Source organism: Leuciscus leuciscus, assembly GCF_965113295.1.
Source record: "Leuciscus leuciscus genome assembly, chromosome: 11".
NCBI classification, from domain to species: Eukaryota; Metazoa; Chordata; class Actinopteri; order Cypriniformes; family Leuciscidae; genus Leuciscus; species Leuciscus leuciscus.
This window is the reverse complement of record NC_138735.1, coordinates 28,910,571-28,933,541: the sequence shown is the minus strand read 5'-3', so window position 1 is coordinate 28,933,541 and position 22,971 is coordinate 28,910,571. Positions and strand designations below refer to the sequence as shown.

The 22,971-nt window shown below is 36.0% G+C and overlaps 2 protein-coding genes across 2 annotated transcripts; one reads left to right on the top strand and one right to left on the bottom strand.

The window, feature by feature from the left end:
* Positions 1 to 135: 135 nt before the first annotated feature.
* Positions 136 to 1,502, top strand: h1-0 (H1.0 linker histone). Its single transcript, XM_082183762.1, has 2 exons — positions 136 to 276; positions 387 to 1,502. The coding sequence occupies exon 2, from the start codon at positions 395 to 397 to the stop codon at positions 992 to 994; it is 600 nt and encodes a 199-aa protein (XP_082039888.1). The 5' UTR covers positions 136 to 276; positions 387 to 394; the 3' UTR covers positions 995 to 1,502.
* Positions 1,503 to 3,552: 2,050 nt separating this feature from the next.
* On the bottom strand, positions 3,553 to 22,738 carry rhot2 (ras homolog family member T2). Its single transcript, XM_082183737.1, has 19 exons — positions 22,566 to 22,738; positions 19,192 to 19,250; positions 19,032 to 19,113; positions 18,893 to 18,936; positions 18,342 to 18,395; positions 18,196 to 18,248; positions 18,009 to 18,117; positions 16,729 to 16,830; positions 16,519 to 16,617; positions 15,478 to 15,586; positions 14,363 to 14,483; positions 14,198 to 14,282; positions 13,961 to 14,106; positions 11,841 to 11,941; positions 11,610 to 11,740; positions 9,328 to 9,408; positions 9,130 to 9,252; positions 7,221 to 7,420; positions 3,553 to 5,053 (listed from the first exon to the last, which is right to left on the bottom strand). Exons 1-19 carry the CDS (start codon positions 22,600 to 22,602, stop codon positions 4,936 to 4,938), a joined length of 1,854 nt encoding a protein of 617 aa, XP_082039863.1. The 5' UTR covers positions 22,603 to 22,738; the 3' UTR covers positions 3,553 to 4,935.
* Between the last annotated feature and the right edge of the window lie 233 nt (positions 22,739 to 22,971).

Here is a 22,971-nt window from a genome sequence, read left to right as displayed (position 1 = left end):
CGTGGCGTTGGGAGGGTCGGTATCAAACGAGTGTGGCTGAATTCGGCCTCAGTTCGAGGAGGAAGAAACACAAACCAGCCCGCGCAGATTTCATGGAAGCCCGCTTGATCAGCTGCTGGCAGTTGGTGTTCTCAATCACGTCCGCGTGGAGGCTTCATATATAGTACAGGCGCACTTCGGCGAATAATATACACACTTTCAACGGCACTCATTTGTAGCTTATTTGAATAAATATTTTAATTCAAAACTAAACAAAGACCAACGTGTGACGCGGAGGTAATTTCATCGGCTATCACTAATTTTTAGCAGCTCCTCAAGAATTTCCTCTCACTTTCTCGTGAAAGAGTTTTTGACAGTTGTGTGTTTTTTTGTCTGAAATCCTCCAGGATCGACCATGGCTGAGACGGCAGCTACCCCCGCATCCAGGCCCAAGAAGGCGAAAAGCTCCAAGAAAGCTGCGTCGCATCCCAAATACTCTGACATGATCAAAGCGGCCATCGCCGCCGACCGGAGCCGCAGCGGCGCGTCGCGTCAGTCCATCCAGAAGTACGTCAAAAACCACTACAAGGTGGGAGACAACGCGGACTCCCAGATCAAACTCGCCCTGAAGCGTCTGGTGGCCGGCGGGCTCCTTCGCCACACCAAGGGCATCGGAGCTTCGGGATCCTTCAAACTGGCCAAAGCTGACGACGTCAAGAAGCCCGAGAAACCCAAACCAGCAGCCGTGAAAGTCAAGAAGCCAGCCAAAGCCGCTGCCAAACCCAAGAAAGCCCCCAAGCCCAAGAAAGTGGCGAAATCCCCAGCGAAAACTAAGAAAGCAGCCGAGAAGAAAGTGAAGAAGGTGGCGGAGAAGAAGAAATCGCCTGTCAAAGCCAAGAAAGTTGTGAAGAAGGCGAAGGTGGCCAAACCTGCCAAGGCGAGCAAAGCCAAGAAGGCGAAAACAGCGAGACCCAAACCCAAAACATCGACCAGGAAAACGGGGAAAAAGAAGTAACGTAAAGTGGATTCCAACCGACCGGACTGATTCATTCAAAACTCGGTGTAAATAAACTTTTTGAAGCAAATGTTTTTTGGTATATTGTTATTTTTCTAAGGTCTTTGTGCGCGGACTTCAACCCCACACTTTTACAGCGTGTTTCTTCAGAAACTTTTTTTGTGCGCAAAATTGTGACTCTATAAAGAAGATCCGAGACATCGAAACGGCTTAACGTTATTTATTTTTGAATTTTTTATTTTTTTTTAAACTTCTTTAAGTTGAACTGTTGCACATTATTATCATCCTCATCCAGAGACATAACTAATTAATTTGCCAATTAGATATGTCGATATATTCTTATTTTAGGTCATTCTAGGACTGTGAAGAACAATAATAACATGTCTTTGTATGAAGAACGGTGACTTATATGATGACGATGTACAGAATCAACTTGTGACGTGGACTGTTGTAATCTAGCACCATTGCTGTCCATACTGTGCATCAATAAACTTCTTTCATTTGAAAATGTGTAGTTTGTCTGGTGTTTTCATGGAGTGCGAGCAGATTAAACGGGTACTATGACACTCTGGTCCCGCGAGAGATGGGGGTCTTCAGGGACCGCAACCTCCAGGTCATCTCAGACCGAAAGGTGAAGCGCATCTTCGGGTTTGACACTTTGACTCACTGCTGCCCCCCGCGGTCTCATCGGGGAACTGCACCTGTCAGTGTCACGCTGGGGAACATGCAAATGCGGTGACACGCAGAAGTAGAAGTAGGTGACACGACTTCATTATCGAGAAGTACAATCCAAATTAAAACAATGAAAACTGAAAGAAAAAGTAAACTGAACAAAAAAAAGCCAATATTAGTTTTAGTTTGATATAACATGTAACATGATGATAAAATAGTTTGAAGTGCTACATATTCTTCTTAAAGACTTGGATGTATTTCTTTAAAATAGTTCAAATAAAATAAAATGTACTGAAACTTATTTTAAAGTATAAACCACTAAAAAAAACAACAACATAAAACTAAAGACCAAACTGAAAGCCTATAAATCTGCATGATATATTATTTTGAACATAAAATCTTCATAAAACATAAACATTCATTTGTGATACCGCATGACTATTCAAGTAAACTCCAAAAACAAAGTGATTAAAAAAGTGAATGTAAAATAAATGTGCTTTCCCTGATACATTTACAGTAAAGTCAATCCAAAACTGAGATTTTTTCCCAAATAATCCTGGAAATATTAGGCTTTAAAGGGGTGGTTGAATATGATTTCACTTTTCTAACTTTAGTTAGAGTGTAATGTTGCTGTTTGAGCATAAACAACATCTGCAAAGTTACAACGCTCAAAGTTCAAAGCAAAAGGAGATATTTGCTTTTTAAGAAATTGCTTTTTAAGGACTACAACAAACGGCTGGTAGAGACTACACCACATTCCTCCGGGTTAGTGACATCACCAACCATAAAATTGACATAAACCCCGCCCCCAGGAACACGATTTATAGATTATCATGACAGATTATGCTAATCAAGGACTAGAAGATAACTACACTTAAGCTACATAAATTCATCAACTAACCATTCAGAAACGTCCTGTTGCTTCTACATGTTGTCACTTCTTCTTGAGTCTCTCCATCATTGTCTGAATCCGGTTTGAACATAAAAGGCTAAAAGTTTTTGAAATTTTCAGTGCATTTGTGTGTGAGGTAAAATGACACGAGCTGTTGTAGCTCCGCCCCCTGTGCCGGGAGCAGCAACTCATTTGCATAAAAAGGAACAGACACAAAAACTGTGCTTTTTTACTCACCCTCAAAAAGTGACTTTAACATGCTATATAAAAATATCTGTGGGGTATTTTGAGTTAAAACTTAACATACACACTCTGGGGACATCAGAGACTTATTTTACATCTTGTGAAAGGGCATTATACCACCCCTTTAACATTTTTGAAACAAATTAAAATCACATGTTGAAATATTTCAGATTTCTGTCTCTAATCAAATGTAAATATCGAAGTGACTCTGTACAGATGGTCAGATTTTCTGTCTTCCACTGAAGCTCAAGATGCTCTTTGGAGTTTAGATCATCATAAATCACGCTGGAGAACATGATCATCAGGTTTTGTTATTAAACACTTTACTCAAAAGGTATAATTTATCTCCGATGTTTGGACACCCCTGTATAATGTATAGACGTAATATCTTTTATTCTTGATGTTGGACACAAGTCAACTTTCCAAACTCGCATCAAGCATCTCTCATATGTATCTCTCCATGTATTTTGCAGTGTTCTTGAAACGTGATGCTGCATCCAGTCTGAACAGAAATGAGATACTGATACGAGAGGGCCTGTATCAGGACCTGCCTGACACATTTATGCATTAAAAGTTGATTTCAATTACAGAAATATATAAAATGGCTGAATGGTAATGACACAAAACAGAATAACATGAAAGACCTCAACGAGAGGTAATCAGCCAATCAGCCTCTTGGGCTCAGAGTCATGTGATCAATCAAAACACACCATTTTCCACATGCTGATGTCATAGAGCACAGTAAACAAAATCACCAGAAAAAAATGCTAGTTTATTACAAAATATTTCTATTCGAACACTCTGGCTTCATTCCAAGCATCTCATTTGATCCTGAAGCTGGACGATCATGTCATACGAGACGCAAGCCTGGGGGATTTTAAAGTTGAGCTCACCATTTTCAATACTGGGCATTAATACTGAACAAAATATTGAAATTATGAAAATTAAATCAATGATTCAGGACAACCACAGTCAGATCGGAATATCTTCCCATGCAAATTCTCATGAATAAGCAAGACAGTCCTTCAGTGCTGGGTAAATGTTTTTAGGCTGAAATCAAACCTTTTTTTTTTTTGTACTATTTTTGGCCCAATAAACAGTAACAGTTCTGAGATGAATCCAGTTTGGACAATATTATAATTAAATACAGGCAGCCAAATCATCCTCTACAGTCTATCCTGATCTATAGGACGGCCAAAGTATCAGAGCATCTCATCTTCTTAAAATACCACTTAAAATACACTTATTAACACCATCCATTCCTACTGCATTTTTAAACGAAATCTGAGATCATTCACCCCTACAATCAATATAGGCAAAGCAAGATTTTGGGCCCAGTGTAGCGATGACAAAAATCAATAACGGGTTTTGCCTCGGCATCTTAAAAAAAATTATAATAATAACAGTAATTTGTCAGTCATGGTCCATGCATTTAAACAGCAATCTGAGGAACATGAAATGGAAATTTATTCCGTTTTAATATCAGCGAATTTAGAAGATGCACTTCATTTAGTTGATTGCTTCCTTTAAATGGGTTAAATACAAGTGAACCTGAGTCAAAATGGTTATTTTGGTAGCATATAACTAGAGCTCAACTTCTATTTAACCCTGAACTTACTTCAGCTTCTCAAATATTCAGAGAGGGTGAGTTATGAATTAAATTGAAGTGCATTTCCTGAACTGGCTGAGAAAAAACCCCTGAATAATTGAATCCGTCACTGTTTCAGAGTTTGAATACATTCACGTGGAATATATTCTTGATCTATATTGATTTCCCAAACTCTTAAATACATTACAAACTCTGTACAATTCAAAACATAACCTGTTATATCATTTCTCAATATTGTTCCTCTCGAAACATGTTGGAAAACGTCCCTTGGGGGTCGACCGATGCAGGTCATACAGTAAAGTCGGCAAGTTTTCGTAGTGAAAGCGAAGCATGTGTGTAATACTTTAGTCCAGCTGGAAAAGAAAAGAAAAAAAAACAATGGACTGCTTAATTGGGTTGTTGTCACTGTAACTAAGCAGGGCTTCACACCCTTGATAAGCCACAATGACTCTTGTAAGGCCAAGACAGAGTGCAGGAAATGAAGGAGTGTGTGTTTATCTGTATTGCGTAAGAAACGCGTGAGCATCATTTGTGTCGGCTGAAGGCTCTGAACAGAGCGAAGCCCAGCATGGCAGCTATCGTGGCGCCCAGAGTCACACGCAGCCAGAAAGACGTGCTGCTCATGTCTGATCCGTTCAGGTGCCTGCAGACAGAGAGAGAGAGAGAGAGAGAGAGATTTAAATACACGCAGTATTTCTAGTGACCTTGATGACACACAAACAGTCAAGCAGGCTAATTTTAGTCTGGCATCCGCAAATCTTTGAAGTCAACATGCAATGTTTGTAAGCCATTTTACTCAGCAGAAATATTTACGAGTGGCTTGTGATATTCAAATAAAAAAAGAAGGTCGTTTTATCCAACAGGAACTGACTGGATCTTGAGAAGTGGGCGTAAGAATAAGGGCTTGGCAACATCAACTCGAGAAAAAAAACAAAAACAGAAGTCGAAGCAAGTCATAACTTTTTATTTTCATGAAAGGAGTTTAATTCAAGTGCAATTTAGCAACATAATTAAAAATGTAACAAATAATTGATATGCATGTATCAGGGTTCCCACACCTTGGTTAAAGGGATAGTTCACTTTGAAATTAATTTTTGGTATGTTTTAGCTTACCTCAAGGGCATCCAAGATGTAGGTGTCTTTTTTTCCGCGGTAGTTTCAATTTTGATATTTTTAGGTCAAACCGTTCTTGTCTGTCAGTCATATAATGCAGGTCTATGGTCACGGTCTCAAAACACAAGCACAGAGTCCAAATTAAAACAATTCCCCGTCGTCCAAATTAAACAATTCCCCATCGTAAGTACACATTGATGGCCTAAGACACAAAACGAGCGGTTTGTGTGAGAAAACGAACAGTATTTATATCGTTTTTACCTCTTATACGCAGCCATGTCGAAGTGATCTGATCTGACGTGTACGCAGACTGGTGCATAGATATATACACTAGATGTCACCTTAAAGACATTCGTTCGAATGAACTGCCGTAGACAAAGCGACATCTAGTGTATATATATCTATGCACCAGTCTGCGTACACGTCACACACCAGGATGCGCGAGCGCCCTCAGATCACTTGGACATGGCTGCGTATAAGAGCTAAAAACTATATAAATACTGTTCGTTTTCTCACACAAACCGCTCGTTTCGTGTCTCAGGCCATCAATGTGTACTTACGATGGGGAATTGTTTAATTTGGACGACGGGGAATTGTTTTAATTTGGACTCTGTGCTTGTGTTTTGAGACAGTGACCATCGACCTGCATTATATGACTGACAGACAAGAACGGTTTGACCTAAAAATATCAAAATTGAAACTACCGCGGAAAAAAAGACACCTACATCTTGGATGCCCTTGAGGTAAGCTAAAACATACCAAAAATGAATTTCAAAGTGAACTATCCCTTTAACTTCAAATTCAAGGACCTTTCAAGGACTTTCCAGGTCCAATACCCTTAAATTCAAGGACTTAATTTGGGGACACATTTCAAGTGAGAGCAAGGTTACATCGTGTTACCTTGTAAGATACATTGTTACAGTTTTGTGCGCGTGAACATCATGGCAACGTACAACACAAAGTACCTCACGCGGGAAACACTTAACGTAATGCGTAAATGCGCGTAACTAACGTAAATAAAGCAAGCTAGTATTCATAGGCCACGAAGTGTTGGGGAATATGGAATAAGGGAATATGCCCTTGCACAAAATAAATTCAAGCACTTTCAAGGACCTATATCTATGCGTGTTTAATTTCAAAAACTTTCCAGGGCCTTGACATTGTTTTTTCAGATTCACAAACTTTTAAGGATTTCAAGGACCCGTGGGAACCCTGATGTAATATTTGTTATAACTCTACAAGTTTGATTAAACCATCAAAATAGGAGGAAAATATTTTATATTCTTTTAATTATTTTAAATATAAGGGTAGTACAAAACACTAAACTTGGTTAAGGTAATTTATTTGGCAAAAAAAGGCAAACTACAGCTACATGCTTTATGTTGGCTATGAAAAAAAAATGGATAGAAAAACAAAAAGCTCAGAAAAAAAAGCATACATTGACAACAACATAATCGGTTATTAATATTTCAGAGGTTCTCTCTTGTTTTTCATGTTTTCATAGTTTCTTTGCATGACATTATGACAATTTGACGTGTCACTGTGTTATCAATTAATAAAACATTGACTCCAAGCACAATATGTTTACAAAATCTTTAACACTTTTTTAAAATAATATTTGAATAAAGGGTGAAGTTGTCAATTTTGGCTTCTTGAATACATTTAAATATAAAATGGTAAGATGCGTGTGTACTTACGGGTACATGGCGGCCCAGATGAGCTTGCTGTAAATGTGTGTGTGAGTGTGTGTGAGCAGCGTGGAGAAATGGAGGGGTGAAGGCAGCCGGTGTTTGTAACAAAACTCAGACGGGCTCATCCCATGATGCTGTTTGACTTCTATCAGATCAGCTTTGGAGCCCACCACCACACACGGGATCCCGCTGTCCATATAGTGCTGCTGCAGGGGAATCACGCAGAAATGTCATTGTTGGATTTAGTCAGCTCTACTGGCACTTAAATCAGAAACCCTATTAAACCATCTGTGGTTTATCACAATGACAACGAGGGATCACAGACCTAGTTCAATGACATGGACTTTAGGAAACTCAATAGTCAAACACTATACACATTAAAAATGTGCCATTTAGTCATTAAAGGGATAGTTCACCAAAAAAAATAATAATTTCTGTCATCATTTACTCACCCTCATGTTGTTCCAAACCTGTAAGACTTTTGTTCATCTTTGGAACACAAACTCAATTATTTTAATGAAATCTGAGAGCTTTATATCCCTCCATTGACAGCTATGCAACTACGCTCCAAAAAGTTCATAAAGAGATCGTAAAACTAATCCATATTAATCGAGCGCTTTAGAGACTCGATCGCTTTATATGATGAACAGATTGAATTTAGGCTTTTACAACGGGTGAGTAATTAATGACAGAATTTTTATTTCGGAGTGAACTATTCCTTTATTCTGAAAGTATTAATTCCTTTAAAAAAAAAAAAACTCTTACTGACCCCAAACATTTGAACTGTAGGTTATGTAATTTAACTTTGACCAAATTCTGTGAAATACACTATTTAACCCTTTAAAACCGGATCTGTCGTTGACGACACAGCCAACCAAGCTGTATTCATGTCACTGTAACTCTTCAACCGTTTGCACTATCAAAATAATTCAAATAGTTCCTGAAAGCAGACATCATGCGCTTTTCGCCAATATACGGCATATTACGGTAATGCTTTCCGTCTGCAAATGACAGCAGCGCGGGATGGAAGGATTTGAACAGAGAGATACGACGCGCGGCAGGTTAGAGTGTTTTGGATTGCATAAAATAATAAAAGAAACGAACAAATACATGACGAAAGAAGTGTTAGACAGCAGAAGAGGGGATTGGGATGATTTTTAATGAAATTTGGGAGGCGGATGGACGTTACTCTTTCACGTATCTAAGCATGTAGTGTGTGCATGTGTATGTGTGCGTGCCTATGAATGCGTGCATTTGTATGTGTGCGTGTATGAAAAAAAGGTAAACTGTGCAACCCAATGTCACAAAAAAGACTTGTATATATGTATCATAGTTCATTTTTCAACTTTAAAGTATTAGTTTCTTTCGTTCATGATTTTTCCTGTTTAAAAAAAATCATTAAATTTATTCTCGTTTTTTTTATTTTTGTCTATTTAAATTCTATTTACAAACTCACCACACACAATAATGGTCAATAACTGTAATTTGTTGAAAGCTTATCTTTTTCTGAAAAAGATGACACCTTGCACATGAAGATAGCACATTGTTTTAGAATTTTACAGTCAAAAAATCAAATGGTGTGAAAAACACCTATTTCAGCTTCAGGTTCTAAAGGGTTAAAGCCCAAGAGATAATTTCAGCTTTCTATCAATGAAGGCCATCAACATGATGAGTGTCCAGTCCAGATCATCAGATGGGCCATACATTTATTTAATAACTAAAAGTGCATGTTAGCCAAACAGGTGAAATGAATAACTCACATCATCATATATTATTCACTGACAGATGCAGGTCATTATGGGCTATTAAATCATTTGGATGATCTGATATATTTAATGTGATTAATGATTATGAGCGAGGCGTGAGTCAGAGTTTGTCAAGCATTACTCCACAACTAAAGCATCTCGTTTCTCACCTTATATATACTAGCACAATAGTTGAACGAGTCCGGGTCGCTGACATCATACATGAGACACGCCACATCACACGCTGCATCTGCTGCTTTTAGAAACTCTGTTTCCACGTCCACCTCCTCCAGCTGCGAGGAATAACACACACGTCAGGGGGGAAACCAATAAACTAGGGCACGTGTAAAGCTTGAGGCGGCACTTACGATGAGGTACTTATCCTGATTGGCTACTGAGATGGTGTTGATGGTGTATACTGAAGGGGGAACAGGGTCACAGTCGTTTCTCTGAAAATAAACACATCCTCAGCATTGTAAATATTTGGTGGATCTAAATGAGACTACTGGGAATCACACAATGGATAATTATTTCCTAGACAGACTATAAAGTGTGGAGGAATACCAAAAGTAAAGCAAGAAAACCTCTTTCTAGAGTAAAACCCGTCTCAAGTACTGTACTCTCGGGCTGCGCACTAATAGTCCACCAGAAGAGGCTTAGTAGACAAAAAAATAAATATAAATAAACTGTGGAGATGATGAATGAGCATTGTCAACTTTATCTTTGCAGCTGACAATGACTCTACACTAGTTTATTAATAAATTATTAATAATCAGACAGTCTCATTTGTTTTTTATGGACGCATTCATAATCATTACTTTTGCCAGTGCCGCTGTTGCAAGCTTTATGTGTGTATTCAAGTGCTTAATTTACATAAGGCTCGTTGTTATGGTTTATAATTTCTCTGTAATATAGAACAATGTTAGCAATGTTAATATGCTTTCTTCCTGTAGCCCTGAAACTCAATTTCTAATGCAACCTCCAATAGTGTATATACAGTTAATGTAATTAAATTAATATCATAAATGTGCGACTAGTCGACTAATGGCTTAAATGAATGACTATTAGTCGACTAGATAAATCTTTAAGCCCTACTTTTTTGTACTCATATTAATATTAATGTTCTTTCTTTACTGTAAATAAAAATCTTTGTCACGTGTTTTAATTTGTACAAATCAAAGACGTGCAAAATCCATGATAAAGCAACCTTTTGTATTTAATGCATCAGCCAGTGGTGAAATCTCATTGGTCCATTAAAATACATTAAACATCATATGAGTTCTGATTCGACTGCAGTTTGTTGTGACAACACAGCAAAATCCCCAGTGTTAAATTAAGACTGATCAGTGTTTATATAATCCACACTCAGAGTGTTATAAGTAACACTGAAGCAGAGTTGTTAATGAGATAAAGTGATTCATTGAGTGATGATTGAGCATTATTGAAGACACCTGATGTTAACAAGCAGAATCACTGAAGGAGAAAATCTCAAATTTTAAGTCGCCATTATGATGATCAGTGTTAGCTTTAGTTGGGCTCGTGACCTTTAAATGATTAACTTTAGATCTAGTTTGGCTGCTCTAACTGAGTTATAACAGCTAGATGAACAAAGAGAAAATATGATCTGATGGCGTTTGTTGTGTTTTAACAATCATTATTTTACAATCAATTTGACCTGAATCACTGAAATCATATAGAGCCTAATTTCTGAGTTAGGTTTACTTTATTGATTATAGCAGTACTGTCCTTGAACAGCATAATTTAATATTTACAATGTAAACCAAAGGATTTCTTAAAAATTGTTCTTATACTAAAAAAAGAGTTTTTTTTTTTAGAGACGGACATCAAGAATCCGCCTGTGAATCTCAATAATGGTGACAATTATAAAGCATGTTGCAGTGCATTCTGGGTGCCACCAATCAAAACTCATTCATGGCTCCCATCATGCATTGCTGCATGAATAAATAATGAGCTAATGTTTACAGTTGATCTCTTTATCTGAATATACGGTCAGTCACCATTGCTGAGATTAATACGCTAATTCTTGATGTCTGTGTGTGCCTACATCAAAAGATTTTTAGAAGCTTTTTTTTGGTATCAGAATATTAAGAAGAAATCATTTGGATTTCTTTGAAAAGTCTCAAATTGTTATGCTGTACAAGGACAGTGCTGCTATAATCAAAAAAGTAAACCTAACTCAGAAATTAGGCTCTCAATGAGTTCACCGTTTCAGGTCAAATAATGATTATGTTAAAACACAACCAACACCATCAGATCACACTTTCTCTTAGTTCATCTAGCTGTTATAACTCAGTTACAGCAGCCAAACAAAATCTAAAATAAAAAAATTAAGGGTCAAGAGCCCAACTAAAGCAAACACTGACCACCATAATGGTGACTCAAATTAAACTTTTCTCCTTCAGTGATTCTGCTTGTTAACATCAGGTGTCTTCAATAATGCTCAATTCATCACTTAATTATCTCATTAACTTTAACACTGACTCAGTGTTACTTATAAAACTCTGAGTGTGGATTATAGAAACACTGAGCAGTGTTAATTTAACACTGGGGATTTTGCTGTGTAGCTTCATGCAGAATTTTGTAAAGTCAAATTACAAACAAAAGTTTTGCTTTCAAGCCACTCTCTCACCTCAGTGCTTCGCTGCAGAAAAGCTCGAAGAAAGTCTGTCTTTCCCGTTCCGCGTGGACCGATCACTTTGCAGAGGAAAACCGTTCGCTGTGTCTGTCTCTTGTCCAGGTCTAATGCCTTTTCTCTTGTTACTAATATACACACACAGAAAACAAAACAGAAATATTCTTTAGTATGCGTTTGATCAAACATAAGTGTTTAAAGCAGGTCTGTGTGTGTGGATCTCATTACCCGTGATGGCGGAGGTCTGGGACTCTCGCTCCATTAGAATCGGATACCCGAGGTATCCCAGATGCTCCAAACACCGGTGCACATCCAGATAAGCAGACAACCTGCAGTTCATCCAATAACACATCAAATTTAAAGGAATGTGGAATAATAATACAATAATGCTTTTCATGTTCTGTTTTTAGATTCCAGGTCGGATACAAAGTTTGGATTAAACGCAACCTCTATGTCAGTTTCCTGCACCACTCCTGCTGAATCTACAGGCAAAATAAGTCTAATTTTACCCAAGTTTGCAGTCCAAATTTAATGTGAAACGAGAATACCAAAAAAGATGGCATGAACACAAATCTTAATATAAAGCTATAATAAATATTTCAGCAATTCACAAACAATTCGTTTTTAGTGGTCCAAATACACACAGGGGAACTAGTCTGACAAAAAATGTACGGTTTTTTTTGTAGAAGGTCATATATTGTACATACAGTGGAGCCAGTGTAGTCTGATTCGTGAATCATAAAAACAGTTTAGTGAACGATAAAAACCGAGCAACGAGTGTAGTCTAATTTACAAATAGTTTTTTTCTGGGAAATCATAAACGTACAGCACCGCCTAGCGTAGTCTGACTCCCGAACAAATGACTCTTAAAAAACTGGTTATTTTTAGTGAATCATAATAAAGATCAAGTGTAGTCAGTTTCACAAACAAATGACTGTTATTAACTGGTTCTTTTTAGTGAATCATAAACAATACAGCACAGTGTAGTCTGATTTACAAACAAATGACTGTTATTAACTGGTTCTTTTTAGTGAATCATAAACAATACAGCACAGTGTAGTCTGATTTACAAACAAATTACTCTTTCAGGTACATGCACTTTTACAAGTTGATTGTACTGAAATGTGTGTTGGCAGTGCCTGTACACAACCATCATAAAATGATAAAAATACATCCAGTGTTTTTTTTTTATCTTCTTATTATGTTTTCCCCTGTCTCAAATCAAGCCGTTTGATTTTGTGACGTCACAAAATCGATGCCCCTTCCACGATTGTTGATTGACAGCAGCGTTTCAACACAGACCCGCCCTCACTCGTGAGCGAGCTGTCAATCATAGTCCGCGCGGTCATTGTTGATACGCTGGAGCACTGTCTATGAGCAGAATGGCGTCTAAGTGATTGTGGTGTTCTGTTCTTGGGTGTGATAATGAACACAGCAGTCATGTGGGTGTTCCTAAATCCAAACCGCTGAAGACGCAGTGGCTGAGTTTTGTTTTCGAAGGGAATATTCCCCACGATCAACGTCAATGCTTTCATGTTTGCGTGAATCATTTCACCAGACTGCTTTACAAACGAGGTCAGTATAAAGCTGGTTATTTGCTAAGAAGCTGCTCCTGAAAAAAGGATCGGTACCAACTATTCGTGTTCCTGCTGCACCTCCAGAAGAAGAAGTGAGTGTAATGTTTTATTAATCTTTATATTAATCTTTGCAAATCGCTTGCACGCTTCACGATGAATGCGGCTAAGGTTTACACTCAGGGTACATTACGGCATGTTTTCTATGTACGACGTTCTCAGTATAATTCATAATCCCACGTTTATAATGAACAACGCGTTATGGTTATTGTGTTATTGTGTTATTACAAACGGTGTACACAGAGCAGAGGGGCGGGGTGAGCAAAGCTCATTATCATTTAAAGACACATGCACTTAAACGGTGTGCTGAAAACAGAGCTGTTTTAGACCAGGTGAGTGTTTTCTTACAATACTAATGAACATTTTTAATTAAAGTATATTACAAACTTTTCATTTAGACCCTAAAGAATCATATTAGCTTGTACAAAAATGGCATTATATGACCCCTTTAATGAATTCTTCTAAAATACAAAAAAACAAGAATTACTCTGATTCAGTCTGGTGATTTACTGAATGATTTCGACACAGTGGAACTTGATGGAGTATTTAAAATAAAAGAATCAGAATTTAATAGAACAGGTTCAATGTGTATCAATACCATCAGCTCTTGTGGGAAAGGGCACAAAATAATCATAAAAAAAAACAAAAAAGTGACTCTCAGAAAGAACAATGCTCTATTTAAACGTGTAATGTGCAGTTTGAACGTCCACTCACATCCACTGGCAGAAGTATCCGTGTTGGGAGATGTAGTTCTCGTCCGTTAGGGGGACATTACTGTACACCGCTGAGCCCCAGGGCATGTAGGGTAAAACACTAAACAGATTCTTCAGCTCTGTGGGAGACAGGGCTGAATCCTTATCCTGCAGGAGGAGACACACAATCATAAGCCCAATGAAATTCTAAGTACGCAAAGTTCATTAGAGGATCAAATCCATCACCATCATTGCTTACCTCATCATACTTATCAAAGAGCTTCTGGAGGAACTGATGGCCCAGATGATTCAGCTCTGTCGTACAGCCCACCGATACTCGCAGTCTGAGAACACACACATTAAAGGTCACTTAAATGCTAATTTCCATTCATGCAATCACATGCTTTCGTATGCACAGACGTACGGTGGGTAGAGGTAGTCATCCGTCAACTCAAGCGTGTCATCGTAGCCGAATTTACGCAGGATGGTCCAGGTGGTCTCGTGACGTCCCCTCTGGATAAAGAGAGTGTTCAAGAACAGGAAACCTACGGAAAACACACAAAAGCAAGAGTGTGTAAATTATGATTAAGATACACAAGAGAGTGTGCATAAGGAATATGAATATACAGTACAGGCCAAAAGTTTGGAAACATTACTATTTTTAATGTTTTTGAAAGAAGTTTCTTCTGCTCATCAAGCCTGCATTTATTTGATCAAAAATACAGATTTTTTTATTTTATATTGTGATATATTATTACAATTTAAAATAATTGGTTTTCAATTTATTATACTTTAAATTATTATTTATTTCTGTGATGCAAAGCTGAATTTTCAGGATCATTACTCATTACTTATTACAGGATCATAAATCATTGTAATATTCTGATTTATTATGAGTGTTGGACACAGTTCTGCTGACTAATATATTTGATGAATAAAAGGTTAAAAAGAACTGCATTTATTCAAAATAAAAAATATTTTCTAATAATATAAATCTTCTTTACTATCACTTTTTATCAATTTAACACATCCTTGCTGAATAAAAGTATTGATTTACTTCAAAAAAAAATATATAAATAAATTACTGACCCCCAAATTACTGACCAGTCGTGAATATTGTTGTTACAAAAGATTTTTATTTTTAAAACATTTGCTTTTTTTATTTTTATTTTTTTTATTCATCAAAGTATCCTAAAAAAGTATCACAGGTTATGAAAAAATATTAGGCAGCAGAACTGTTTCCAACTTTGATAATGAATCATCATATTAGAATGATTTCTAAAGGATCATGTGATAGACTGGAGTAATGATCCTGAAAATTCAGCTTTGCATCACAGAAATAAATGATAATTTAAAGTATAATAAATTGAAAACCAATTATTTTAAATTGTAATAATATATCACAATATTACATTTTTTTTCTGTATTTGTGATCAAATAAATGCAGGCTTGATGAGCAGAAGAAACTTCTTTCAAAAACATTAAAAATAGTAATGTGTCCAAACTTTTGGCCTGTACTGTACTTGTGATGTGTGTTACCGTTGAGTGTGAGTCCGTTGTCCTGGACTCCTTCACTGGTGTTCTTCCACACGACTGTTTTCACGTCCTCCAGAGCCTGAGGAGCCAGGGGATTCCCGAAACACAATTTCTACACAAACACACACACACACACACACACACACACACACACACACACACATTGGGTTTCCATGTTTTATGGGGACTTTCTATAGACAATGACTTTTATACGGTACAAACTGCATATTCTATGTTACCCTGAACCTACCCATCAAAAAAAATATCAGAATTTTTACATTTTCAAAAAACATAATTTTGTAATTTCATAACATAATTTAAGCTGTTTTCCTCATGGTGACCAAAAAAAATGTCCCTACAAGGTCAAAAATTACTGGTATTATTAGCCTTGTGGTGACATTTGGGCCATATAACGTAGGGTTTACCAGGAACGAACACACACACACAGACACACACACACACACACACACACACACACACACACACACACACACACACACACACACACAAACACAAATAAACTGTATATATCACTGTAGTTATTGTCAACTGAAACGATAAAAAAAATGTTTTCCGTTTATTGAAATAAAGCTGAAATAAATAAAAGCTAAATATTAGATGGAAAAATATTAGATAAACAAAAATGCAAACTGTTGCCTTAGCAATTAAATTAAGTAAAATTAGTTGAAGCTGAAGTACTAAATTTACTAAAACAAAATTTGAAAAATTAAAGCTAAATAGAAATTTAAAAAGAAATTGATAAAAATGACAAAAGCACAATTTTTTTTACTAAAACGTAAACAATTTAAAATGAAAGCTTAGAGATGTCAACATTTTTCATAATATTTCATGTAACTGTAATAACTTTGTGTACCTTTTAAACAAGTTTTCTGCTGACTGATAGGCGAGGGAAAAAACGTTTAGTAAACTTCACAAACTTCCTGATGGATGAAAATCCTGCCTTACATTATTTTCTGCTGCGTAACTGGCCACATTTAACAAGGTAAACGTGTTGTGGATGTTGTTTGGTGTTTGTTAGCTCACCTGAAAGCAGTTGAGCTCAGCGTCACTGAGTATGTGATCATTATCCTGATCAGAGATGCTGAAGATTCGACTCAGAGCTCGAACGCACTGCGGCTTCAGCTACACAAACACACACAAACATTCATAATGCCGTATGTACTCGCAAGGAGAGATGTAGTGTGTGTGTGTGTGTGTGTGTGTGTGTGTGTGTGTGTGTGTGTGTGCGCGCACCTGTTTGTCTTCGGGGTCGTAGAGCGGAGCAGTCGGGTGAAGAACGGCCTTCTGGGCGTAATAGAATAGCTCAGAAATATTCTTTAGGTTCTTAGCTGAGCACTGCGGACACAAATACATCATCATGTAATCATATATGACCATATACAGTACTCTTGGCCACCCAGGCTCAAAGGCTGCCGTCTAAGCAGACAGCTCACTAGTCACAATGACATCAAAATTGACAAATCTTTCTTTTTTTAGGGTATATTGTGTATTTATTATGTTTATTAAATGTTTAAATATTAATTAAATGATTTATTCGTGCACATCATTATTTTTTTAATTCATGTGCACTCAAAATATCTTCCCTTCCCTCTTGCAGCGACATCTCTTCTCTGATGATGCGTTTACTGGCGAGAGGGCGGGGCAACCTGTCACTCACATCAGATCCAGCAATAGCAAACCACAACCATCCAATCAAATCCCCATGAACAAAATCAAGCCCCGCCCTCATTGGTTCATGTTCCAGAAGCTGTTTCACTCGGATATACGGGGAAAAAAAGACTATCGCAACAAATTGCAATAAAAATCAATTGTATATTGATGTATATTATTTCAATAAATATGTTTAGCAAAATAAATTATTAATGAAATACTATTGAATTATGATATTTATATAAATTATATTTTGAATTGTGAATTTTATTATGAATATACAATTATATGATATATATATCATTTGGATATTATTGTATATATTTATTTATTTTATATACATGCTACTAAAATTGTTCAAACTAAAATATAAATAAATTCAAGATAAATAAATAAAAAAAAAAAAAAAAAAAAAACAAACAAAACAAACTAATAAAACAACACTTTAAATTCTAGAAAGTCTAACAAGTCACGCAGAGTTGAATGAAAGATTGTGGTTTCATATGCTAATCTATACACTATGCTGCAGATTATATAGTTTAAGAGTGTTGGAATAGGATTTTGATGCATTAGCTCACAGCTACGGCAAGCCAGCGGGTCATGTGACTGAAAACAAGGGTTTCTTGCGCTTTTGAAATACTAGTTAAATGTATTAATCCACGGCAGCAAACAGAGCGTTGTGTAATTATCATCATCAGAGAGAGGTCATCATGGAAAACTTAATTATGACTCTCTAATGAAGGAAACATTGACCAATTTCTTAAGATGACTAAACTAGAATAAGTGTGATAAACAACCCCTTTCACACATTCATGTGTGTGTCTATAGGAGATATGTGTGTTTGAGTGGTCAGTGGTTCAAACCTCTACACAGGTCTCGATCTCCGAAAACTGGTTCATGATTGGCAGGATGGTTTCCATGGAGCTGCCGGAGCGCAAGTCAGACTTGTTGCCCACGAGGATGATGGGAATCCTACAGCAAAAATGTGACATTTTTCATGGAAAGTCCCAAAAAAACGCAGGTGTATTTACATGGGCATCGGAGACATACTTGCTTCCTTTCTCAGCGCCGCCATTGACCAGCGGAATCCATTTAGTCCTGATCTGAGAGAAAAGACAATGATAAAATCAGTTCAGAGGAAATAAAAGACACAAATATAGTGATAATGTTAAAGGACACCCTGAGAAATCCAATACCTTGTCAACGGTTTCCTCTTGTGTGACATCATAAACCACACACACGACATTGGCCTACAAATGAGAAATCAATCATCTTCATACAGTCAAAATCATATATATATATATATACTCTACTGGTCATAAGTTTGGAATAAGTAATATGTTTTAATGATTTTTAACATTTTTAATGATCAGAACCATTTCTGATTATTATCAATATTGAAAACAGTTGCTGCTTCATATTTTTGTGGAAACTATTATACACTTCCACTCAAAAGTTTGGAGTAAGCAAGAAATTAATACTTTTATTCAGCAATAATGAATTACATTAATCAGAAGTAACAGTTAAGACATTTATAATGTTACAAAAGATTTCTATTTTTTGTAAATGCTGTTTTTTCGACACAAAAGAACCATTGTTAATAATTAAGTACCAATAATAATCATCATATTAGAATGATTTGTGAAGGATCATGTGACACTGAAGATTGGAGTAATGATGCTGAACATTCAGCTTTACATCACAGGAATAAATTAGTTCAAAATAACATAATTAGGACATGTCTCACCTTTACAATTTCCTCCCTCAACACTTCATCAGACTGTTCACTTTCTGAAGAGAGACACTGAGTGTTAGTAAAATGCTACAGGGCACATATTACATGTCATCTAACACACACACACACACACACACACACACACACACACCTGAGTAGTCGACTATATGCGTGGGCACTTTCTCAGGCGTGACGTCAGCAGGTATGGTGATCTCCTCCGCCCGGAGAGGAACCTGACGGCACAAACAAGTGAGCTTCCTCTTACTGCACCAGTCCAACACACTACCAGAGAGGCTCATGGGTAAACTCACCTGCTCAGGAAACTCCTCTCCGACCAGAGACATGATGAGAGAGGTCTTTCCCACTTTGGCTAGTGGATGACAAAGAATAGAATAATAGTTATTCCCATTAAATACATTCCCACCGGCTCATTCAACTCTGGATTTGTGAAACGTCACATGATCAACGGCCGCACCACAAGCACACACTCTTCTGCTGTCATTTCCTTTGCAAATCAGTGTGGCGTTAGTTTGATTTCCAGTTTTATTCTAATGAATCTCAGTCAGACATGTTTTGGGTTGATATTGTAGCCACTGTCAAACTTTTATAAATGTTGCTCTTCATAATAACGGGTCACTCCTACAGGTGATGTTCACCTTGAGCTTATAAGGTCAGATAAGAGATAATACTAATAAGGACTCGACTTAAGCCCAGCAGGCATGGAATTAATATAACACTAATGCTGAAACAAAGCATGTGTGTGCTGCCAAAGAAATGACACTTATATGTAGGCTATACAATTTATGGAAGCATGTTTCTGACACAGAATAAAAATTAGAATATAATATATACAGTACAGGCCAAAAGTTTGGACACATTACTATCTTTAATGTTTTTGAAAGAAGTTTCTTCTGCTCATCAAGCCTGCATTTATTTGATCAAAAATACAGATTTATTTTATTTTATATTGTGATATATTATTACAATTTAAAATAATCGGTTTTCAATTTATTATACTTTAAATTATCATTTATTTCTGTGATGCAAAGCTGAATTTTCAGGATCATTACTCCAGTCTATCACATGATCCTTTAGAAATCATTCTAATATGATGATTCATTATCAAAGTTGGAAACAGTTCTGCTGCTTAATATTTTTTCATAACCTGTGATACTTTTTTAGGATACAGAAAAAGAAGGAAAAAAAAGAAGCAAATGTTTTAAAAATAGAAATCTTTTGTAACAACAATATACACGACTGGTCAGTAATTTGGGGTCAGTCATTTTTTTCTTTCTTTTTTTGAAATAAATCAATACTTCTATTCAGCAAGGATGTGTTAAATTGATAAAAAGTGATAATAAAGAAGATTTATATTATTAGAAAATATTTTTTTTATTTTGAATAAATGCAGTTCTTTTTAACCTTTTATTCATCAAATATATTAGTCAGCAGAACTGTGTCCAACACTCATAATAAATCAGAATATTAGAATGATTTCTAAAGGATCATGTGATCCTGAAAATTCAGCTTTGCATCACAGAAATAAATGATAATTTAAAGTATAATAAATTGAAAACCAATTATTTTAAATTATAATAATATATCACAATATAAAAAAAAATCTGTATTTTTGATCAAATAAATGATGAGCAGAAGAAACATTCTTTCAAAAACATTAAAAATAGTAATGTTTCCAAACTTTTGGCCTGTACTGTATATATAGTATGCACATTTCTTATTATCAATGTTGAAATGTTTTTGCTGCTTAAAGGGACAGTTCACCCAAAAACACATCATTATGCGACAGGAAGCTCTGAAGGATTACAGGTAATAATGTTGTAAATAATGTTCACTTTATATGTTCTGTATCACTTCATAAGATATCAGTGTATCATCAGGAGCCACGGGTGTTTTGCCTATACATGTTTTTATACTCAAAGTGACGGTAGTCATTGACTTGTACATTATATGAATCACGAGGACTTCAGTTTCAGCTAAAAATCCTCTTTAAAGATACTGAAGAAAAAAAGACCCCTGCATCTCGGATGGCCTGAGGACGAGCGGATTAACAGCACATTTTCACTTTTGGGTGAACTGTCCCTTTGATATTTTTTGTGGAAACTGAGATACACTACCATTCAAAAGCTTGGGGTAGCAAAAATTTTAATTTTTTTCAGCAAGGACACATTAAATTGATCAGTGACAGTAATTTTTTTTTTATTTTTTTTTACTGTGTTTATATTTGCTGTAAATAAAAGCTGTTCTTTTTAAACTTTCTAATAATCAAATAATCCTGAAAAATGTATCGAGGTTTCCACAAAAATTTAAAGTAGCAAAAACTGTTTTCAGCGTTGATAATAATAATAATAATCAGAATGTTTCAAATCATCATATGTGACCCTGGATCACAAAACCAGTCACATGATGTCGCACGGGGATATTTGTGGCAAATAGCCAACAATACATTGTATGGGTCAAAATTATTGATTTTTCTTTTATGCCAAAAATCATTAGGATATTAATTAAAGATCATGTTCCATGAAGATATTTTGTAAATTTCCTACCGTAAATATATAAATAATTTATTTTTGTGAGTGAATGCTGCACAATCGTGAACATCCAGAGTCCAGATTTTCAATAGTTGTATCTCGGACAAATATTGTCCTATCCTAACAAACAATACATCAATGGAAAGCTTATTTATTCAGCTTTCAGATGATGTATGCATCAAAAAAATTGACCCATGTGACTGGTTTTGTGGTCCAGGATCACATATTAGAATGATTTGTGAAGGATCATGTGACACTGAAGACTGGAGTAATGATGCTGAAAATTATATATAAATATATAATATAAATGACAACTTCAAAAATATTGAAGTAGAAAACGGTTATTAAATTTTAATAATATTCCACAATATTTCTGATCAAATAAATGAAGCCTTGGTGAGCAGAAGAGACTTCTATCCAAAACATTTAAAACACCAGCTCAGAGTAAACACTCATCATTATCATCATGAAGTCTCTCTCTGTGAATACGTGCATTGTGTCACAGCAGCGGGAGGATGTGTTTACTCTTCACTACACACCTTGATAGTTACCATGCCAACACCATTATCAATCACTCACCGAAGAATTAATGAGCAGATTCAGTCGAAGATATAGACAGTCAGTCTAATATAATAATATTCTATATAATTAGGACACGTATATAATATTCTAATATAACCCACGAGGTTGGAGAAATAAAATAAATTATGAATTAAATATGTAAAAATTAGTACAACTACTTAAAACAATTGATACATTGATGTGTCATGAGCTTAAAAAAATTATATCTATCACATGTAAATATCTATTAAATAAAACATATATGCGGGTGTTTAATTAATCAATATATAGTGTCTAATTCAACTTGACTGAACTGTCATTAGCCTGTAATATGTGTGAAGAACTTGCTCGCTTGTTAATAAAGTTAATTTTCGTGTGTTTTGATTGTGCATGATTGCAAACCACATAAAATGAAAGCACTAAATGAACGGATGACTGAAGAGTGCAGTGTGTTTACTTCAGATCAGTCCTGCAGCAGCTCAAGGTTGAGGGTTAGCGCTCTCTAATCATGCTAACTTTCATTAAACTGTCACATTTGTTTCCCTTGATATTTAATAGACAAAATCACATCTTACGTTCCCCCAACAGCAGTATCCGGACATCGCGTTTCATTTCACTCCACTCTCTATTGAACTCTGCGGAAAGCTGCGTCTATCTTTTCCAAAAACTTCAAATTCAATTCAAAGCTCAGTGCTAGTTTATGACTAGCCCCATTCCAGGCAGAGAAACTGGCACCGCTGAGGACTTCCGGTTGGAGCCCAAATGGAGCGCCCTCTACTGGGCACTTCCGATTTACTTCGACTTATTTAATATCATTATTTATTTTCTGCATTTCTGCATTATAAGTACATTATACAGTGTCAATATTAAACAGTTATGCCTTATCTTATTAAATTATATTATATTAATTAAGCTTTGCTGATTCGGGCTGAATTAATCATTTAAAATTAATTAGATTAAATAATATCTTGGATATATTGG

Excerpts from the sequence above, each read along its gene's own strand:
- h1-0 (XM_082183762.1), top strand. The coding sequence starts at position 395 with ATGGCTGAGACGGCAGCTACCCCCGCATCCAGGCCCAAGAAGGCGAAA.
- rhot2 (XM_082183737.1), bottom strand. The coding sequence starts at position 22,602 with ATGAAACGCGATGTCCGGATACTGCTGTTGGGGGAAC. Across the intron at positions 9,253-9,327 it reads ATCAGGATAAGTACCTCATC|CTGGAGGAGGTGGACGTGGA; the intron begins GTAAGTGCCGCC and ends TATTCCTCGCAG. Across the intron at positions 7,421-9,129 it reads ATTGTGCTAGTATATATAAG|CAGCACTATATGGACAGCGG; the intron begins GTGAGAAACGAG and ends ATTCCCCTGCAG.